This window comes from Electrophorus electricus, chromosome 26 (genome assembly GCF_013358815.1).
Source record: "Electrophorus electricus isolate fEleEle1 chromosome 26, fEleEle1.pri, whole genome shotgun sequence".
NCBI classification, from domain to species: Eukaryota; Metazoa; Chordata; class Actinopteri; order Gymnotiformes; family Gymnotidae; genus Electrophorus; species Electrophorus electricus.
Genome location: NC_049560.1, coordinates 4,370,298 through 4,392,161, shown reverse-complemented (window position 1 = coordinate 4,392,161; position 21,864 = coordinate 4,370,298). Strand labels below are relative to the sequence as shown.

Genomic DNA, 21,864 nt, shown 5'->3' with positions numbered 1-21,864 from the left:
ACGTCTATATATCCTCGGCTGCGGGGAAAGACTCCGTAAGCAGACTGCTTAAGCGCTAAGAATGCTGAATTAGTAGTTTGCATTTTCTATTAGCTAGTGATGTGTTTTCACTAGCTGTTAACAACAGACACATTTACAGATTCTATACTTATTCTAGACTATCATCTACATAACACTGAAAAACCGTACACTATATATAGTGTAATTCGTTTTTCCTATCAATGAAATACGATCATATACGACTATTGTAGTATTCATTTCTTTTCCCCCTAAACGTACTTGTGAACAACAAAAATTCTTTTTAAATAAAATAATTTTACTTGGAGAATGCGGGCATCGATCCCGCTACCTCTCGCATGCTAAGCGAGCGCTCTACCATTTGAGCTAATTCCCCAGCTGTTAAACACAGCGCTCCACAACATATTTAAATATTTCATATTTAACAATTTCCTATGGCGTAAATACTACAGAAAATGCACTTGCTGGACTACATGGAGAATCGCACTGCATACATGAGTAACGCTACTTAGGTTTTAGAAAAACACTTAGGTAGTTCACCTGGCTAGCTAGCTCATTCGCTAACTAGCTAGTTTAACTTACGTTAGCGAGCAAGCTGGCTAGCTAGCGACCTGTGAAATATTGTTTGCAAATTCTATGTTCAGTATTTCAAAAATAATGTGAAATACTGGTCTGTAGCTATAACCAGTGCTATATTCCATTCTAAAGGCTTCAGTTCGATATAGCAGGAGACCCAAGTTCACCTTGCCATATAGCAGGGCAGTCAAAGTTAAAATAACCGAACAGCTAACCTACGTTAGCTGTTAATACGCGAAGAAGCAAACAAATTAAAAATATCCAAGACAGATCCCAGCAGGGAATCTTTAGCTGAAATCAGTAACTAGCTAGGTAAACATTTCCTTCTGTCGTATCGTACAACGGAACACTTAATCTGGCAAGACACAAAAGCGCCTGCCACATGAGACGTGCAGAGGAAACTGCAGTAGGGGGGCGACAGGTCTGTGGGACAGGACACAACCGCATCACGCCGCATACCGACGCACTCTAGGAACCGACACTCCAGCCGCCCGAACAGTCATTACACATCTCTGCTCTCCTCACAATGGTAAGTCGATATTGCCATTGCACGATGTAAAGCGATAAAATATACAGCATATCCTTTGTAACCTTGACGAATTCTCACGGAGATCGCAGTACATGATTCAGCCGGATGCTTTGTTTTATGCTACCTAGACCCGTGTTGCTGCAGTAATACTGTGTGTTTATTTTCAAGTGTTCTGCAGAAATATAAAAACAATTCACATTTTGAATGCGAATATTATTAAATTTGCCATTTTTACGCAGCATTTAAAAAAGTTATAACAACACTGCATATAGTATAACTTCCCTTTCACTCAAATACGCATGCACATGTAAAAAAATAAATAAGATGGAGCTCATAAAATGAGCTCTGTAAGTAATATAAATTGCCAGCTGCCGCCCCCGAATCTTCGTTGTCTTATCATGGTGATGCATTTTAAACCTAGGGAAAGATCACTCTCAACTAACTATATTTTGTCTCAAGTTCCCAGCAAGATTCTGGTTGCTGGCATCCATTAGCTGCACAGTGCTGCTATGTTCACTACACGTGAACCCCTACCCAGCTGACTCAGAAAAAGGCAGGAAGAAGGTGGTGCATGTTCTGGGTAAGACCTAATGCCTCTCCTTGGATACCACTCACCTGCAGTGCCTTGCGTACACAGAGATTTCATCCAGATCCTATACGGTTGGACTGCTGTGGGAGGTGAAAGATGCTTTCATACATGCTCATTTTCATTGGCGATTTATTATTTTTTTTTCCAGATTCGAGTCAAGTGGGCTTTCTAAGATATCATAACAGTTAGAGTAACGCCTTGTGTCCAAACATATTTATTAGTGTTGAAAGCCATTGCACATGATATGATGACACTTTTTAGTCCAATGGGCATCTCAAGATTCTGTCCCTCAGAAGTGGTGATATGATCTCATATGCTGTCCTGATTTTCACCTTGTCCTATGCAGTAAAATAGGTCTTTGCCAATGCTGCCTGCACTGTTTCCATCATGGTGGAAAGCACAATCTTTTGGCAGCTGCAAATGGGCCTGTGACATGACATATTTTTTTTAATTTGGGGCCCTTTTCCCCAAACACATCCATTGCTCTATAGATGTCAAGGACAGGATTAATGTGAGGAGCTGTTTACTGTTTGGCTTTCACTAGCAAACAATGTTAGTGACAAACATTTCCAACAGTTAATGCAGTGGAGAGTTTTAATCGCCAGATGCCAGATCTGAATTCAATCTCTATGATCTCCCTTGAAAAGCTCAGTGTTCAGCTGGCACTTTGTTTAGCTGCCCAGGGCTCTCAGACTCAAAACAAGGATGACTGGAAAATGCCTGCATGGCATCCAACTCCAGGCAGTCTCATGCGACTCGACACAATCTCCACAAAGGAAACCAGGCATGCTGGTTTCAGTGACAGAGACAGTGAAGGATGTTGGCTTGCTTATATAAGATAAGCCAGCAGCTGTCTGTTCAGCAAACCCTGCACGGGGCTTAGGACTGAACTCATCGCAGCTTTGAAATACTCAGTTTCTTAAAACTGGGATTCAGGACACACATTCTCATATAAATGCTAAATAAAGAACTTGAATATCATTGATAATTCAAAAAATGCCATATGAAGCTGAATTTCTTTACACAAAAAATAGAACATGATGACCGTAACATCATTGGAGTGCTTTTGGAAATGGGTCAAACTGGTCTGACCTGTGCTTCCTCTGTCCTGTTTAGAGGACGATACCGGAGCAGTGATAGTGCAGACTGCTCCGGGTAAAGTGGTCACGCACCGGGGAGGTACCATCACCTTGCCCTGCCGCTACCACCATGAGCCCGAGACTGCAGACCCGTCCCGCATTCGCATCAAATGGACCAAGGTGACGGACACCTTTCAGTTTGCAGACGTGTTTGTGGCACTGGGAAGGCAGCAGCGAGTGTTCGGGCCCTACCGTGGGCGTGTTGCCTTGGAGCAGGCAGGGCCCGGCGATGCCTCGGTCGTCATCCACAATGTCACCCTCCAGGACTACGGTCGCTACGAATGCGAAGTCACCAATGACATGGAAGACGACACAGGATTTGTCAGTCTGGACCTCGAAGGTTCGGGCCATTGACAGATTTATCAAAAGGCATCATATATTCAGGTTATGCTGCATAGCTTCAAGTTTTCTGTACTTCTAAAATACTTCAGTTGGAATAGGTGTGTTGGGACAGAGAAAACCTGGCAGGGCACTAGGTCCCCAGGACCAGAATTCAGAAACTCTGGTAAATATTGTAATTAACCCTAGTGGAATGTTGAGGTTTAATTCAAATGTATGAAGGATGAAAAATTATACTGAGTTTAACTTACATGTTCCATTCCCCAGGTGTTGTCTTCCCATACTACCCTCGGCTTGGACGCTACAAGCTCAATTACCATGAAGCAGAAGAGGCCTGCAAGCAGCAGGACGCCATCCTGGCCTCACACTCGCAGCTGCACAAGGCTTGGTTGGAGGGTCTGGACTGGTGCAACGCTGGCTGGCTAGAGGACGGCTCTGTGCAGTATCCCATCTCGCATCCCCGCGATCAGTGCGGCCGCAAGGAGACGCCTGCTGGCGTCCGCAATTATGGCTACCGCCACAAAGAGGACGAGCGCTACGATGCCTTCTGCTTCACCTCCAAGCTTAACGGTGAGGTCCGCCTGCCTCGGGCTAAACTGGGCTCTCTCCCCTCCTCCCTGTGATCTTGCAAAGGCCTCAGGCAGGTGCATGAGGAGCAAGCTTCATTAACCCGACTTGCTGAAAGGCTCCCCCTCCTCCCTTAGGAATCAGCGCCGGCACCGGTGAGCTTTGGCTTGCAGGCGGACCTAATTAAGCAGCCTGCAGGACCATGGGGCACAGGAGCGTGGGCCGTCTGGCCCCGCACTGACAAGATGATGCATCTGCTACAGCTGAATCCTCCAAATCAGATTTTGGAGGGAAATATGATCTATTGTGGCTGCCCGAGTGCATAGTCAGACTGGGACTGTGTTGGAATAATCAGTGTAAAATAATGAGAAGAGATCCAAGAGGCTTTTGAATTAAGTGTGTATAAGTGCATGTATCATTTTACTTATTTTTACATACGAACCATTAGTAGACAAGTGTTGTAATATCAAATGGGTGCGTTTCCACAAAACAATGACAACACTCTGGGTCCACTTACAATTTGGGAAACCAATAAGCTTTTCATTACATCCCCAAAAGAGTTATTACAAAGCACTTTTTACCCTGAAATGCTCACAGCTGGAACAGTTGTAGCTGTTAATTCAACAAAGACCATCTGGTAGACCTTTATAGAACAGCCCTCTGGGAAATATAAGTCAGTATTTCTCTAAACAGGCAGCAGCTGTATCAACAAACAGGGCATTGCTGGGTGAGCAAGAAAGCGGTCAGACACACTTCTTCAGCGAGGAATACTCTCTCACACTCTCGTGAACTCAGGCATACAGTTCAGCTTCAAGAGTGCAATAAAGCTACATTCTGTTTCACGGAGGTTCACAGGACCTCCACAGTCATGATCCTACTTCTGAAATCCCGTGTCATGGAAAGTCCTGTTTTGACAAATTGAGGAATGAATTGAAGCTTTGTACAGTCATTTTGATGGAGTGCACTCGCTGCGCTTGACTGGGAATGCATTTTGAGGCCTCTGCAGTGCTGTATGATTGAAAAGTCAGGGCAGAATTTAGTTTCTCCTCTATTTGGCAACAACAGAACTATGTAATCTCACAGTCTTCGAGATCTTTTTGGTGTACCACACTTCTTTATTCTGTGTGTGTGTGTGTGTGTTTTAGGTCAGGTATACTTCCTCAAACGCTTCAAGAAGGTGAATTACCCGGAGGCGCTGAAGGCCTGCCAACGCGACGGTTCGGCGGTGGCTAAGGTGGGCCAGCTCTTTGCTGCCTGGAGGTTCCAGCTACTGGACCGCTGCGAGGCAGGCTGGGTGGAGGACGGCAGCATCCGCTATCCCATCGTCAACCCTCGTGCCCGCTGCGGTGGCTCCGAGCCGGGCGTGCGGAACCTCGGCTTCCCCGATAAAAAGTTTCGCCTCTACGGGGTCTACTGCTTCCGCAAGAATTTGGGCAGTGCCGAAGCCCAGACCACACAGGCTCCAGTTCGAACCACCGCAAAATTTGCGAACAGTACCGGGAGTATTTGAAACCCGCGCGGTCTGAACCTACCTAGCTCGCGCTGCTTTTCTAGTAGGCTCCCGCATCTTTGCCACAATGACGAAGACGAAGCAGATCAGTTAAGCTTGAGCTCGGGTGTAATTGCGCTTTCTCCCGTTTGCTTAAAATGAGATGTCAGAAGAGAGCCGTGCTTCACGTTCTCTACGAAACTAAGCCTCGAGCACAACTCATTCGCTTCTTTCTTTAGCGCATTTCGTGTGCTGCATGGAGGGCCGACGAGGATTACGCTTCGTTTTTTGTTTGTTTTCCTGCTCACTTGCTTCCGAAAAGTTGCGGGTACCACAGTAACTGGCAGGCGATACGGTCGGAGAGGAATTTAGCTCACGTCGTAACCTATGAGACCGCACATTAGAGGGAGCACTGGCCTGGCCGCCGACCGCGGCGAAGAGCCGAGTCGGGCTGGCGGGAGCTCTGCGCCCTACTCCGCTTTGGATGGTGCTTTGCTTTCCACAGTAGCGTTCGCATCTCTGTAGCAGAGTTAAGTGTGCCATTTACTATGCATATAATACCTGATTATAGGCACAAGTATCTTCAGAAAAAAAAAAGGATGATCGTAATATCCTGAAAGCAATAACTTGCTAAGCATGTGTTTGGTAGTTAAATATTCAGACTTCTATTCCATGAGTAAATGACTGCCTTTCATGCTACAGCTTTACTACCTCATTAGTCGTCAACAATTGCACTATCCATTCAACTGTGACGTGGCACAATATTATCTTCAGTAGGTTAATGCATTTTAGATTAAAGTTATTTACCCGTTTGTTCGTCTTTTTGTTTTTTGTTTACATTTGGTCTAAGAGTCTTTGGCGTAAACGCGCTGAACCTTGACAATACGGGAAAAGAAAAGTAGCTTGTAACCATGACAATAAGTGCTTTTAGAAATTGCGGTTCCTAACGGCTTTCGCCGCAGCGTAATGTTTAAAGTGTGTTCGAGGCTGGCAAACACTTGGGAATATATTTGCTGATCTAAAGCAAGCACATTAATGCTGGAATTTCAAGGGATGAAGGTAACAATGAATAAACCTGACATAATTAGGCCACAATAGCAAGCTGTGTATTTTGCTTAGTAGTATATTATCTAGAAAAGTACTTGAGGCATGGTTGCTACTGAGATAAAATTCAAATAAGCACAGGGTCAACAAATGAATCATAATATGTCGCTTTTGATCAGATATTTAAGAAAATGCATCACATGGGTGTAGTTTTCACCGTAAAAGCATTTGTCAATATCAGTTTACTACTTAAGACATGGTATTTTTGTGTAAGGCGATCACATACTTGACGTGAGAGGCTTGGATTGTGTATTAGGTTTATTAAGGGGCCAGGCATCTTCAGAACGGCAATAAGGAGACTGGTGGAGAAAAGGGTTGGTGATCGTGAGCCGATGTGACATCCTGCACCGGAGAGCGCTGGCTTTTCGTTTCATTTTGACCCGTTTTTTTCTTCCCTCAGAATAAAGTGAAATTAGGCGACCCCGGAGCAACTGAGTGGACCCCGAGGGTAAATGGAGCCGAATCACAAAGCACAAGCCACCATATGTGTCCCATTTCTCAGCTGCTGACAGCAGGTTAGGAAAGAAAATCAGGCGCAATAAGATATACAGGCTCATGGGGGGGTAATACAAAAGACCTCCACAAAGACATGGGCAAGGTGAAGCCCCAGACACCTCTCCTGATTGGCTTAAAGTAAAGCAGAGTTTTCTGAACGGACAAAAATCCATCTATTGTCATAGCAGCTGAGGCAGCAAATACGCAGCGAAATATATAAACAATCCTGTTCTTAACAGAATTATTCCCAACAAAACGTACACAGTTATAAAAGGGTACTACATTCATTTCTTTAGGCAAACATGAAGCTCTACTGGAGTATAAAGATGCTGAGGTTGTGCTGTATACATAATGAATTAGAAACAGTCATAGAAGAGAGTAATTGGCTAAACTGTTTAAGGGAAAAATTCCCTGGAGCAGAAGCATTTAAATTTACAAATCATCACAGCTAATTTAAAGTGTTAAACATTTAATGAAGCATTTTGTAGATAATGAATCTGTGCATATATCAACTATTCTTCAGCACGCCTCCAACAGAGGGCTTTCATTTTTTGTTTGTTTACACTGTGTTCTCTTGGAACAGAAGCCCCACTGTTAAGCAATTTGATGCTGTCATGCACCCAGGTCATCAGTAAATACAGTGCTTAGGATCTGAGGCAAAAGAAAAGCAGAAGGTTAATGAAACAATGTGGGTGTTTGCTGGCCTGAGCAGGTCATACGGTTCAAGAGAGCACAGGGAACGAGGATATTAGCTGAGTGAGTGTGAGCGCACGTGGCACGTACACTGCTCAATGCCATGCCATAGCAGCACTGACCTTCATGTCAGTTGAAAGAGACTCATCAAAACCAGCATGCATCAGCAATGTCTTAGGCCTTTGGACCGAGCACCAGATGCAACAAACAGATGCACAGTCTGATCAGTTTGTGACACCAGTGCAAATCAACACTGTTGTGTGGCATGAAGTTTAGGCAAGAGCCCAGCAGATCTCCTACCAGAGGCTATGCAGGGCTCATCACCTGGAAGTGGACCAGCAGTTTGCTCTGCAGATATCCTCGCTGCCCCCACAGCCAGTGAGGCGTGGAAATCCTTTTGTACAGAAGATACACTAAGCCACTTAATGAAGGAAGATTTCTGGATCACCAGCCATGGCCCCAGAACAACAGCACACTGGGTACATGAACCCAGAAGAACATACTGTCTCTGCCAGCTCATAATACCAACATCAGAGCAAATGTATCTGTTTTCTGTTTTTTTTTTTTTTTTTTTTTTTTTTTTTTGCCTGCTTTGCATGTCACACTACTTTAAAAGCTATTAGTGGCTGAGGACTCACCATCTGCACAAACATCATTATCCTGTTAAATGCAGCTGCACTTGCAGGGATTAGCAGACCTGTTCCATTCATCAGAGGTTCTGTTAGAATGATAAATGGGTTTAGGGAGGGGTATTAACCTTTGGATACCGCTGAATCGCACCGTGTTTATGAAGCAACTGCGTAATTGCATTCCATAGCTGAAGAGAAAGTAACTCCTTGCCAGTTTAGAATATGAGTTGTATATACAGCCATAATCAAGGACATGTCACTACTCTGTTCCTAAAAAAACACTGTTTCCATATTTTTGAGTATAATTGTTTGTCAACCGCTGAAAAACTGGTATTTACAATCTAGTGTTTGTCAGTCTAGTAATTCTAAACCCTCTAGGGCAAAGAATATCTAAGAATATGTTTAATCTATCAGTGAATGCTCTTCTGTTGTTCAGAAGCTCTCTCTCAAAGCTGTGTGTTTATAGTGCTGCTCTGTGTTGAGTTTGTTATCCTGCAGGGAGAAGCGTCTCGGACTCATTCCTAGCAACATTAACCCAAGTACTCGGCTTTGTGTTTAATGAGGACGGTGAGTCCTTGCAGCACGTGGACCTGTTCACCCATCAATCATCTTCAGTGTCTCTCCACAGCTGTGAAATATTCCATCTGCTGGTGGTTTGTTCAAGTCATTGTTAAGTTCACTCTGACGTGAACCAACCAGAAGCATTTATTTGAGTAAACAAAACAGAATAACAAACTACAGCTTCACTTCAAAAGTAACTGTTAATCTTGGGTAAATTGTTGTCAGTATAGTTATATTTAAAAATGAAATGCACTAGATATGGGCATGTGAACCCCTGCCTGCTAGCAAGAGTAGCATGTTTTAGAAATATAAATAAAGACTGTTCTGCTTTTGCTCTTAAGGTGCTTTATACAGAAAGATGGTTATGAAATGTGTGAATAGTGGTTCTATCAATATCATAACCCTCCATAAACACCTGAAGAAACCTGAAACCTGGCATGATAAATAATTGCTATTTTGAGGTATATATCAAATAAAAGCAGATTAAACAAAAATGTAATTCTAAATAAAAAGCTACTGGATGGTTGACAAATCATTTGTGACCAAACCTAAAACGTGTACCCAAAGCATTGCCTTTTTTTCATTAGAGATACACTTGTAATGATTAATTAAAAGACCCTTGTCATTTCTTACTGTGGTTTTCCCACAGTGAATGCACAATCAAATCCACTCCTGAGCATTTGAATCCACAAAAGTGTTTTATAAACCAAAAGATAAACATTTCGTTTGAGACTGGTGTCCTTGGTACCTCCTCCACCTTTTAAACTTTGAAAAGTGACAGATGTAAGAAAATGTGTACTTTCCACAGCAGAAGAATTTTTTTCCCATGTGTAGCATCGAATGGAATAATGAAAGCTGGGCTCAGTGTAGTGTGGCTGGTTCTAGTCCATTTAAAGTGCTATGGAGTCCAAACAAGTAAACAAAGAACAAAAAGTAGTACTGATTCAATCCAATGCTTTTAATCGATCATTTTTTAGGCAAAGAATATAATACAATGACAGGACTAGAAGTCATAAGAACACTTATAAATACTGATCAGTACATGTGGACCACATTCACACAGTGTGACTTGACATCTTAGTAGCTATTGTGGGGAAATATTGCTGGAAGGAAAACAAGTTTAAATGTAATGTGTTAGATATCATACCATTTCTACTAAGATGTCCTGCAAGCAAACATCAAAGCAATGTTTCTTTTTGATGTGTTTGTATTATGTTCTCTTGCACTGTGTGCAGATAGAGAGTTAGGCTGTGTGACTGAGGTCCATGACTCTAAGCAACAAACACATCTAGACGTCATTACAAAGGGGAAAAAAATAAAGCAAAACAAATGAATGAAGAAGGACAGAGTCCCACAGAGTATGCACATGGCAGAGCTGGGGAATGGTGCCACACTGTCCTAAAGCTGGAGGTGCATGCCTGATCGTCATGACTGCCACTTCGTACGTCATCAGAGTGGCTGCTGGTATTTCAGCAGAACCTTCTCAGCTGTTACAGTAACTGGAACTGATCTTTTGCTGGAAATTAGTTGCTAAAAGATTCTGTATTGTAGAAATGGAACAACATAACCGCTACTAGATAGAAAATCAACAATTTGAATCCCAATAGGAAAACACTGTATTAAACAATTTACATAATTGCCAAGGAAACTTGAGCTAATGGCAAGGATCCTTTGACACTACCAGAAAAGCCAGATTAATAACAGAAACCAAACCAAGGACCAGTGCTTTGACTACCTCTCACAGCTGGGGCAGTCCCTACTGGGCCCCACCAGCCCTGCTGGGGATGATGCATCTCAGATGACTTGCCTATTCTCTCTGACATTCTTAGAAAGCTATCACCAAACACACCGTCTATATGCAAAATCTGTTTAAACGAGCTGAGCTCAGTTTTATTGCCAGGTTTATCTGAGAAGGAAGAGCCTATGTCGAATCCTCCACTGATCAGAGGGCAAACTGCAAAATCAAATGTAGACCTATGGGTAAAAATGGGAAACACCAGAGGTTAGTATGCTAAGCAGCTGTGTCTGGAACAATCACTGCCACAGGGGGCCAAACTCCATTCCTCGTTATGCTAATCCCCCTTTTATGAAACCATCCAATCAGAAACATTTCCCCTGGTCAGAGATAACATGGTGAGAATGAGATATGCTCCACACACTGCTCATACTAAGTGGTGTAGTTGGCGGCAGATGATGGATGTGCAATGCTAACATGAAGAGATTAAATAGAGGTCACTGTTGTTCGCTCGCCTCTCAAGTGGCTCCCACTGCCATATTTTTCAAACTTGTACACCAATGTAAATAAGTAGGGTCACTTCCTCCAGTGTGTGCTTTTGAATATAAAGTACTTTTTTTTTTTTTTTTTTCCAACAGGCACTGTTTGGAAACAAAGCAAATGGTAGTTTGAACAAAGACTGTTGATAAAGCTGCTGATTATGCATTACATGTTAGGTATTTTCCACAAAAAGCCAATCCTCTCTAGCAGTGGAAACATAGGAGACAGATGCTGCCTACGTGGGGATGTGTTCCAGAAACCTAGCTAGACTGTGGACAGTCTAGTGACAGTGACATTAACGGTAATGCCTGCTGAATTTTCAAGGTATATATTCAAGGTATCATTCATTTCCATTACATTTTAGAGACCTGTTTACATTTGAGTTCTTCATACTCTATAGAGTAGTATTACCACTGTTAGCATAGTGAGTAAGGCTAATTTAACTTACACTCAGACGCACCATTTTTCCCTGAATATACGCTTGGTTGAAAGTGAATAAAAGACTTGCCTCTTTGTAGTGTTATAATTTAAAAAAGAGGACAAGAGCTTCAGGAGATTGAGGAGAAATCCTCAACATTAATTAAGCATGCTTGAAAAAGATAAATTGTGCAGATATGAAGACAATTCTTTTCTGTCACCTTATATTGTACTCGTCATTGACAAAGCGGTTAAAGGTAGTGAGGAAGATTTTTGACAGAGCTGCAGGGAGGCAAAATGAAGGGTGAAGTGTAATCTGTAGGGGAACGGAGACAGCCAGAGAGAGTAGCAGCGTTGGCCTTAGAGAACGCCAGCATAAAACAGAAACGGGGGCTTGGCCTTTTTATTTAGTGGCAAGACAGGGAGAAAGGCAGAGGGGCGCTGCAGTCCTGATTGCAGTAAGCCATCAACAGCCCTTTTTGGAAAACAGGACACGCACCTGTTAGTACTTAAAAAAAAACATAGACCAAAAAAAGTTCTTCAGATCACAGCGAGCACAGGCCACCGTTTCCGTTAAAAAAAGTGTCTCCCGTGACAATTTTCATAAAAGTTTTCTCTAAGCGTTTTTACCCCATGACCTTAATTGTTACTCTTCTTGGTAGATCTGAGTTTTTCCCCAAGAGCCCTTTTGACATTTGGCATAACACCATCTGGATGAGACCTTCTCCCTCTGTCTGCGGTGTAGGTGCTCTTATCGTCTGTCCCCTCCTCAACTACTTACTCTGCTTTCATGAGCTGATTTTGGGTGCACGGGCTGCTTCCTAAAGGTCACAGTAAGCCCTGCGTCACTGGGCCTGCTTGACGTGGCTCATATGGGGCTGAACGCTGTTAGGAACGGACACTTCTCTGTATCACTCTCTTAAACACACAAGGGCTGACAAAACTATTTCTCCGTGAGCGAGTGGGACAATAATCCCCACTCGTCATCACAGTAGATCTCAACGGAATAGGCAGTAGGTATTTTTACCTATTATTTTATTTTACGTTAATTATTTTTTTTATCAATTTATTTAAATCAATATCAAAGCCTCAAACCTTAAAACCATATTCTAGCCAAACCTAGGTAGAAAATGTCATTCAAGGGTTCAAAAGGTACAACTGCCAAGGTGTCTCGCACCTCCAACTGGCAGGTTAACTGAAAATCCCATTTTTATCACTTCATGTAAATAGGGTCAGTAGACTGTGAGTTCATACATAGTTTCAGTGTATTTGCACTATGATCAAGCAGCTAGCTTCCAATAAGAAGACAAACTAGTAGCGTGCCCTCATTCTGACACTGAATCACCACAGAAGTTCGAAGGACATGTTGAAAGGTTAATGCAGTAAAATAATGGCAGGATAAAGGCATTTTGGCATTTAAAAAAAAATTTTTTAAATAGTTTCTGGTCGGCTGTCCCTTTTCCGCAGATAAAACCAATACATTGAAGAAATCAGAATCAAATACAATGTTAGGAAGCATAGAGGGAAATTATGAGTGGGAGGACTTTTAAATGCTGAGGTTTGAGGCAACTGTGAAATGATTTTAACTTGATATTTGGATCATAATAATTGAGGGCTTTTAGCTCAAATTAACTGTTATTAATATTAATATTTCAAACTTAAGGTAAAAGGAAAGTTTGAAAATAATTGCACTAAGTTTGGCCAAAAACTGTGTTTATTTTTCTTAACTCTGAAGAGGAGGAAATGATGAAAAAACAAAACAAAACAAAAACAAAACAAAACAAACAAAAAAGGCTTCAGTTGCAACCATATTCCTAATGTCACCTCTGTGGCAAATGAATGTTAACACTAAGACAAAACGATACTGAGCAATCTTCCAAAATCATAATTACCACCACGGCTCTCAGTGAAAACACAATGACCTATTCAGAATTACCATTTAGTTAAGATAATCTCTTACAAACAGCTAACCAAAGTCAACAGAGGTCAAGAAATACCCTCTAAGGAACATGAAAGCATAACTGAGAGTAGTTCCCTGGCCATTCTAATTCTGATATGGCATTTTGAAATGAAACTCAGGACTATATTTACACTTTTGTACCAAATCACAACTTTTTATGTAAAAGTACAGTACATGACCAAAGAGAGTTTTCAACACTAAAGGTATGATTGAACTCCCCTGTCTAGGTTGATAAAATGACATGGAGCAGGCAAAGAGACAAACAGCTTAACAGTGAACTTGACAAAAGAATTAAAATCGCAGTCTGTGTGGGGTCTAACACCAACCCTCATAGGGTGGAGCTGGACAGACGCTGGGTGATGGGACAGAATGGTGTATGTGGATCAGGAGCAAGGGGAACTTCATTTTGGAAATAGAGGCAAGGTTGTTGTTGTTGTTGTTTGTTGTTGTTGTTGGGGTTTTTTTGGTTAGAAATGGCCACGAGTCTCCTGTCCACCCCGATGACCCCCTGAGCTATGCTTCCTGTGCTTTCTGCGCTCATGGTGAGACTTGTGATGGTGGCGCCGGTAGCGATGGGATCTCCGAGCTGTAGAGAGAGAGAGAGAAAGGCAGGGCAAACAACTGAGCAACAAGCCACGCAATGGAAACTTTCGCTCTGTGATCTTCAAAAAAACCCCTAAAAAATCTTTAAAAAGCCTTATTCATGTACACCCCTTGGTAAAACCTGAAAGAAAAAGTCAATACCAAGCAGAGGCTGATCACTCACACTTTGTGCAGAGGATTCTGGGGCGATCCCATTTGCCGTTGGCCCGGCACCTGGCTGTGGGGATGTGGCGCTGGAGGAAGCCATCCGCACACTGATAGCGCACCACTGAGCGGATATCATAATGCGAACGCTTGCGACCGATGAGGAACGCATTGTCAACTGTGGGAGGGGAGCCACACAGCACTGTGAAGACAGAAAACAATCCCAATGCAATACCTGCATAAGTTAGACTGAATAACAGGTCCAGAAGCTGTGTATATACTCCCATGTTACCTGGGCAAATCCAATCTTTAAAATGCAACTCTGAACAAAACCAGTTGTTAGTGTTGTATGGTTTTCTGCAGTTCCCTTCTCTTCCGTTAGGTGGCAACCTTGAAGCTTATACGCTGGGCTTCTCTCCTCTGAGACTGCAACTTAATCAAGTCTGTTCCTTTGCTGTGGTGAAACAGGAAGCACCACAGGGAACCAGTTTGTGGAGTGGAGACCAGTGCTTACAGGACCTCAGATTACATTTTGATCCTCATGTATCAAAATCTACAAACAACTGATCACCATCCCAATCACTTCAAGTGCAACATCATGAAGCTGAGATCAAAGTCTTATGGACTAAACCTGGGTGAATGGCTAGCATTCCAAATTTCACCTGTTCCCTTTGCAATGAGCCTCTCTCTGTCAACCCCAGACAACAAGCCTGGGCCATCAACCCTCATACAGGATTACATACCCTGTTTGGAATTAAACCCACGCTGGTGAGAACACCCAAAGGCTGTGTGTTGTACAGACTAATCAGAGGCGCAGAGAGGGGAAGATTGATCGCAGTCATCTCATGCCAATTGCTGTTGACATGTGTCATCCTAAAGCTCCTGGAGGCTCTTGGGCTTGTGGGGCCTCTTTGTGTGGACACAGTGAGAGATTGGCCCCTCTGGGGGAAGGAATGCAGCCAAATGTCCGCATGAAAAGCCCTACTGTTCCACGAAATACAAAAGACCTGGATCGATATCACTGAGGAGAGGCCTAAGCCTAAGAGAGCAGAGGGCTCCTGGCTCCTGCCATTCAGACAAAAATGCATTTCCCATTTCCCTCCATTAGCTGTACTATATAAACCAGACATGCAGAAGGGGCTTGTTTTTCCCAGTGCATTGATCAGTGCTCTTCTCTTATTCTTACTCCTGAATGGAGGCAAGAGGACATTTCACAGATAAAAGTCAGTAGCTTATAGCAGCCGTGGAAACGTGTGAGAAAATACACTACAGGTATTATAGAAATCAATGGTTGCGAGTCCAGGCACAGCAGTTCAGGATGTTACGTTTACCCTTTGTTTACAGACAAAGCCTAGCAGGCCGATTTAACACTACACCCACAGGTAGGACATTCTCTTTCTGACTCAGCGTTTACGACTGCCTAGAACACTCAGCCAGGTCCCTTTCTCCAGCAAAAATGCTGCTCATAGGCTATCTGTCACTTTGAAAAACACATGCAGTGGAGCCACACAAGACATGTATTCACAAACGCTATTATATGTTTTAGCCTATATACCACATGCACCAAATCTTCAAATCATATATATATATATATAAATTGTTTTTGGCCTTGCATGAAAAGTGCTATTCAGAGAACTTAACAAAAAAGTTAGCTATTTTTGGACTGCCATGGTGACAGGCACTGCAGACACTTATTTTGATAATGTAGAATTAGAGAGCTACAGGATATGAGTAATGCTTTATATTAGCATTTTTAAGCTACTAGATGTCTTTTGTACAAGAAACGTTCTTTTGATTTTTGATGGGGAAAAGAACGAAGTAGTTACATATGCATGACATATGAAATTGATTCAGAAAGCAGATATGGCGACAGGAGACTACTGTTTTAGTGGACAGGTATTTCACTGTGTTCTTCAGTCATACCAAAATCTTTACATTTTCATGTCAACATGCCAATGTACACCAATATATGTCAATGTCTAGGACCGTGGGGACTGCCAAAAGCGATGCAGCCTGTCAAAAATCATAGCAAGATCATCCGAAGGCAGTGTGGTGTTTGGAACTAGTGGATACTAGCTAACCATTCCACTGGAACCGTGCCCCTATGTGCACACCCAACATGGGAAAAGGATTACATGGTAGAAAATGAAATGTAGATGTAGTGGGAGACACGATGAGCAAAAACCATCTTACTGCCAGTGTGCTGTGTGTCTTTGTAAGGCAGGTCTTGAGAACAGCTTAAAGGAGCACGCCCAGAACGGTACCTGACTTAGGAGGCCAAAGTTCATAAGCTTCCCCTCCTCTGCTGTATGGAAACCCCTTGTGTTGTTTTTGATATATTTGTTTAGATTTTTAACCTTTGTCTTTAACCTTTAACCTTTGCCCTATATTCCTGCGGTTTGACCCCTGGAAAAATTGCTTATTTTCAAAATGTATATATTATAGCTGCAATCATACCATTACCTTAAAAAAGCTCCAGTTAGTGAAATTACTTTTATGTGTAAATACAGATTTATGAAAAAGTGACCGCAAATCTGCCACAGCTTGTGTGGGAGTCTCGGTGTTTTATCTAAGAGAACTATAAGGGAAGTAAGCCATGGAACGCACTATGAAACCCTCTTTCAGCGTGATGTATCTGCTCTTGTCTGTATGCATACCAATGCAAATAATTACATCACACTTTATGAAGTTGACCCAGGTAACAGCCCAATATTTGGTCTAATGTAGAGAATAATGTTTAAAAATCCTACGACTATGTATACTTGGGTTATATTACAATCTTTTACCACATTATCATTTGCAGTAGAAGGAAATATACAGAACTAAGACAGTTAGCTGCTCCTGCAAAATCTGTCAACAGTATGTTGAGTCCAATTGTGTTCATATTACAAAGTGACAAACATATAACCTGTTCTGTCACTACCCCAATCAGTGTTGACTTTGAAGGCCCCAGATTGTGAGTCTGCTAACGACCTGCAGTGAAGCATGCTGGGATGTGCTAATCACAGCGATGAGGTGATTTCTTGATTCATCCATCTGCTGTGATTGAAGTGTAAGAATCAGTCTCAAAATATCACCAACTGCTTCTACTTGACCTGTGATTGGACCTCCAACCTCTGATGAGAAACGCTCTGTCTAGCAGAAATTAGGAAACACATGATCCATTATCACCAAGTTCCATATATTTTTGAAGCATAATACCTTACAAAAGCAGTGGTAATTCTGATAGCTCAGAAAGGGCCATTCTTGCCTGCAGGGAGATCAGTCTTTCGGTTGGAATGGGGAAGACATGGTCAGTAGGCCACCACAGAAGCTCCGGCACTGGCTGAGACTCTGGGGAGAACTTCCCTGGTGCGCTTGGCTGTGTCTCAGTCCCCTCGAACAGAGACGGCCGACTCGGCCGACTCTCTACTTCATATGCAAATCTGCGAACGGCTTGAGCATAATGAGCTCCCTGAGGAATAGCGTGGATAAGTCATATCATGGCCAGGTGGCGCAGTGGGTCTGAGGAGGATCATGTGTTATAAAATCTGTTATAATGACCTTCATGACCAGCCTTCTCTCACATGATCACTGCTGTTCGCATTCAATTCTGTCTGAAGAGACATGACAGGATGGAGGAAGGAGGATGCAGCAATCGCACTCTCCAACAGCTTAAAGGAAGAGATGAGTACCTGATCATGACATCACGTCATATACGGTATATATCATTAATATGATATGATATTTGATATATGATGTGATGAGACAGTAATTCAGATCAAAATGTGCAGATATCACGTAACGATCTGACACTAGTGTTATGAGTTCATCTGCAATCTACATGAAGCTTCAGAAATGCTTCAGAAATGCAAGCCGAAGCACGCTGACTTAGACATTAACGCACCCGATCTCCTTCCAGTCCCATGTTGCTGAATGAACTCTTCCACGCAGGTCACCTGACAACATGTGATGAAGTAGTAGGCAGTAGTAGCTTAGTGCTTAAGGAACTTGTAATCGGAAGGTTGCTGGTTCAAGCCCCACCACTGCCAAGTTGCCACCAGTGGGCCCCTGAACAAGGCCCTGAACCCTCAAATGCTCGATTTGTACTCAGTCACAATTGTAAGTTGCATTGGACAAAAACGTCAGCTAAATGTAAATGAATTAATGCGAGCTGGTAGAGGAGCATCACCACCAGGGTGTTAAAGGAGGAAAACATGGTGGTGCAGAAGCATGGTGGACGTCTTAAGTAAGCTGCGCAGACTGCGGTGTAGAGTGTGAGGTGGTAAGTGTACAGTAGCTTGGTGCTCTTCTCTTGGCTCTTGCTGCCCACTCTCACACTCGTGTATGCCCACACACACACACACACCTGTGCCTTTCTTGCAGATGTAGGGCAGGATATAGTTGCAGGGCACGTCGTTCCACTTGCCATTCTCATGGGCGATCATCACCACGCAGTCCTCTCCGCCCGCAAAGAAATTATCTGGCTGGTTCTGCCTCCAGTTCTCATATTGCTGCAGGAAGCACAGGGATATTTCAGACCCGAAACCCATTCCCATTTAATGGATCCTGCCATATTTCCAATGCATTACAAATTCATTTCTAGATACATAAATTTGGTTTGAGATCCTAGATGTAAACATTCGCACGAACGTTTTGGAACTGGAGAAAGTTGGGAAAAGGCAATAAACGTTTCAGTGAGAACGTGCTCTACCTTAGAGATTCTTAGGGCTTTGAGATCTTTTGTTCTTCTACTTAAGGAGCAAAACAGCAGTCACAAAAAGCACCATGATGAGCAGTTTTTAGTCAGAAGTTGCACCTGTAATGTGTTGGGTCAGTGGCAGCTGTCTCTCCCCCCATCCTCCTCTTTCTCACAGAGGAAGAGGACTGCACTGCACCCTGCTTTCTTCTAGCCCCCAACAGCAGACATGAGGCTGAACGTCTCGCTTTCAGATTATTGCAGTATTTTCAGGGAGTCAAACCCATAAACTGCCATGATTCCCAGTATAGGAGAACCGGTCTACTGTGATATCAACGTTTACCAATAATGTATGAAACACTTATTCAACACAACATGCCAAGTGTATGACTCTAACAGCCTAACTGTGTACTGCAGGATGAATGAGCCTGAGGCTTCACCAGATCCATGTTGTCTGTCCACTGGAAGTCCTCCTCCACTGTCCTGTCGTTCAGACCGATCCAGGTGTTCTCGTGGCTCATAGCTGTGGTAGAGGAAGGGGAAACAGTCAACCTCTCTATAAAAGTTGAACCCAGACACTGCATCTGCTCCCATCCTTTTACTTTCAAAGGAATACTGCACACCTGCTCCAAGTGACCATTTCCCACCACTCAGCACTATATAAGAGCAGAATGTTCTGTCAGATTCCATAATTGCCAGAATGGCATGTTTTGTGTTTCCCCCGAGTTACAAGCGTCCTGTGTAGCGACGGGTTTCATTTGTAAATCTCCTTGCGACCTATTTTCTTTCGTGTGCTGTTTGTGACAGAGCAGGTTCTGAACAACATTCCCGCACAGCCACGGGCCCAAGGCCTGACTATCCTGACAGCCAGTGGATGCCACTGACAGCTGCTCTTCTACAAAAGGTTGCACAAAAGGTTAAGACCCCTTAGGTCTTTAATCTCAGGGTATTCTCTGCTCCAAACACTGCGCCACAGGTTGCCAACAGAGCGCGTGCCAAAACAGGCTTCCCTATTCTCCATAATGCCTTTATGAGGATTTTTTTAAGAGGAGAATGTAATAGAATTTCAATCATCGTGTTACTGATTAACATCATTATAGGGACCATTAGTCTTTCTAATGACTCTTCTGCCTTTATCACAGGGGTGGAGACTTGCTTTTTTTCCGAGACGATTAAGTGCACATTTTTGGTAAATGCATCGTGGCTCTTATTGGAGAGAAGAGGTTGAGAAATGGTGACAGACAGCATGCAGGGTCTTCGGTGCCAATCCGCGTGTCTTAGCTTGTGGTGACAGCAGGTATACTGTAATTCTATGTCTTATGAGTATAATAGCAGCCTTTACCTTTTCCCACATCCTAATGAAACCTAATTTGACCACATCCTTATTAAATTAAAGTCATAGAGAATGCAGCTAAATATGTGATGTTTTAAGGATTTTAAAGGATGTCCCGCAGAAGCAGGATGCAGCTGGATGAACCAGGTGAGGGACTGACTGTTGATGAAATCCTGCTCTTCGCTGGCGTGGACACTCGCCAGGTGGCCGTCGTGCATTCTACAGCCTTTCTCCGCGTCCTCCCAGGTGCGCCGGTGGGTGTAGTACCTGTAGCAGTGACCGTGGAACTTCCTCCAGTTATGATCACAGCCCTCGGTGTCTACAGATAGAGAACAAGAGAGTGAGAGAGAGAAAGGCTGTGTGAGAAAGAGAATGTGTGTGTGTGTGTGTGTGTGTGTGTGTGTGTGTGTGTGTGTGTGTGTGTGTGTGTGTGTGTGTAAGTGGTGGGGGCTTTCAGTCCATTGACATCCAATGAAAAGTCAATAAATCTGCCTCCCTGCTCTTCTATTTCTCTCTCCCCCTTGGTCTCTCTCTCTCTCTCTCTCTCTCTCTTGCTCTCATACACACACACACAAACACACATAAACACCCCCCCCTCACACACACACACGCACATACACAGTGAGTAATCCACTGTCATACACACATACGCCAGCTCAATTGTAAGCCCAGCTTCAGCCCCCCCTACAGAGACATGTCTGACTGTTTCATTTCCTCTGCTGGGTCTCAGTGCTCTGGTTCTCTCTAATCCTTGTCTGCTGTGCGCTCTGAGTGAGGAGCAGCTTAGCATTAGTAGAAAAGACAGCCGTCCAGAGGAATGTCTTCCACTGCTGAGCCCAACACCTAATTAAGCTCTGACACATCCCTGTCCCAACAGTCTATCCCCACTCTCTGGGGTATCGCAACATCTGGGCAAAAAAGGAAATCTGCACCCTCTTATGTGTTTGTGTATGTGTGTGTATGTGCATATGTGTATGTGTGTGTATGTGTATTAGACAGGCTGTGTGCAGGGAGGTTTTAAGCCCATATCAGCACCCTGGCCAGCTACTTTTGCGAGGCTCAGTGCATTGTTCACCCCTCCACAAATCCACCCCTCCCTTGTCTCTTGGGAAATCTAAAGTGTCACCAACAAATTGGCCAATGCAGACTGGGCTACGTGGGACTGTGCTTAGCATTCACACACACAAAGTCCCAGGATGAAGAGAGGAGGGGTGTGGTGAGCTGAAACACATCAATGTAAAAGGTGTGTGTTTGGGGGTGTATGTTTGGGGTCTGCTGTTTGAACACCTCTGATGACCTTTTCTGCAGCCCACGTGTGACGTGTAGCAGGCTGATCCTCTCCTGCTCCTGTCAGTGTCTGTCATCCCTCATCTTTCACCCGCACACTCTCTCTTTCACCCGCACACTCTCTCTTTTATATCGCCGCTTACAGGATATGAACAACATCAGATTTCTCTTCAGTGTAATTAAAACAAAAAGATTTAAAATGGGAAGAAATGTAAATAAGCATAAATTCCTAAGTCCATTATCAAACTGAGCATGCAAAAATAACTACAAAATTATTTTGGAATCTTTGCCATATGATGGGATTCTCAGAGAGCAAAACACAAACACCCACATACCCAAACACAAACCCAAAAAAACCATATACATGCTCACACACACACACACACACACACACACACACACACACACACACGCACGCACGCACGCACGCACAAGCACA

The 21,864-nt window shown here is 43.3% G+C and overlaps 2 protein-coding genes and 1 non-coding gene across 5 annotated transcripts in view; 1 reads left to right on the top strand and 2 right to left on the bottom strand.

Moving 5' to 3' along the window:
- Positions 1-321: 321 nt before the first annotated feature.
- Positions 322-394, bottom strand: trnaa-agc. Its single transcript has one exon. It is a non-coding gene; the product is annotated as a tRNA-Ala (tRNA).
- A 246-nt stretch (positions 395-640) lies between these two features.
- hapln4 (hyaluronan and proteoglycan link protein 4) lies at positions 641-6,058 on the top strand. The gene is made up of 5 exons (XM_027008125.2): positions 641-1,123; positions 1,583-1,703; positions 2,829-3,191; positions 3,458-3,760; positions 4,903-6,058. Exons 1-5 carry the CDS (start codon positions 1,121-1,123, stop codon positions 5,265-5,267), a joined length of 1,155 nt encoding a protein of 384 aa, XP_026863926.2. The 5' UTR covers positions 641-1,120; the 3' UTR covers positions 5,268-6,058.
- Positions 6,059-9,689: 3,631 nt separating this feature from the next.
- Positions 9,690-21,864, bottom strand: part of ncanb (neurocan b) — an 86,617-nt gene continuing 74,442 nt past the window's right edge. For all 3 annotated transcript variants that reach the window (XM_035523353.1, XM_035523351.1, XM_035523354.1), the window contains 5 exons: positions 20,299-20,457; positions 19,246-19,328; positions 18,476-18,620; positions 14,147-14,329; positions 9,690-13,966 (listed from right to left, as the gene is read on the bottom strand). In XM_035523353.1, the coding sequence (XP_035379246.1) occupies positions 13,848-13,966; positions 14,147-14,329; positions 18,476-18,620; positions 19,246-19,328; positions 20,299-20,457 (689 nt within the window). In that variant the 3' untranslated portion in view covers positions 9,690-13,847. The remainder of the gene's footprint in view (positions 13,967-14,146; positions 14,330-18,475; positions 18,621-19,245; positions 19,329-20,298; positions 20,458-21,864) is intronic.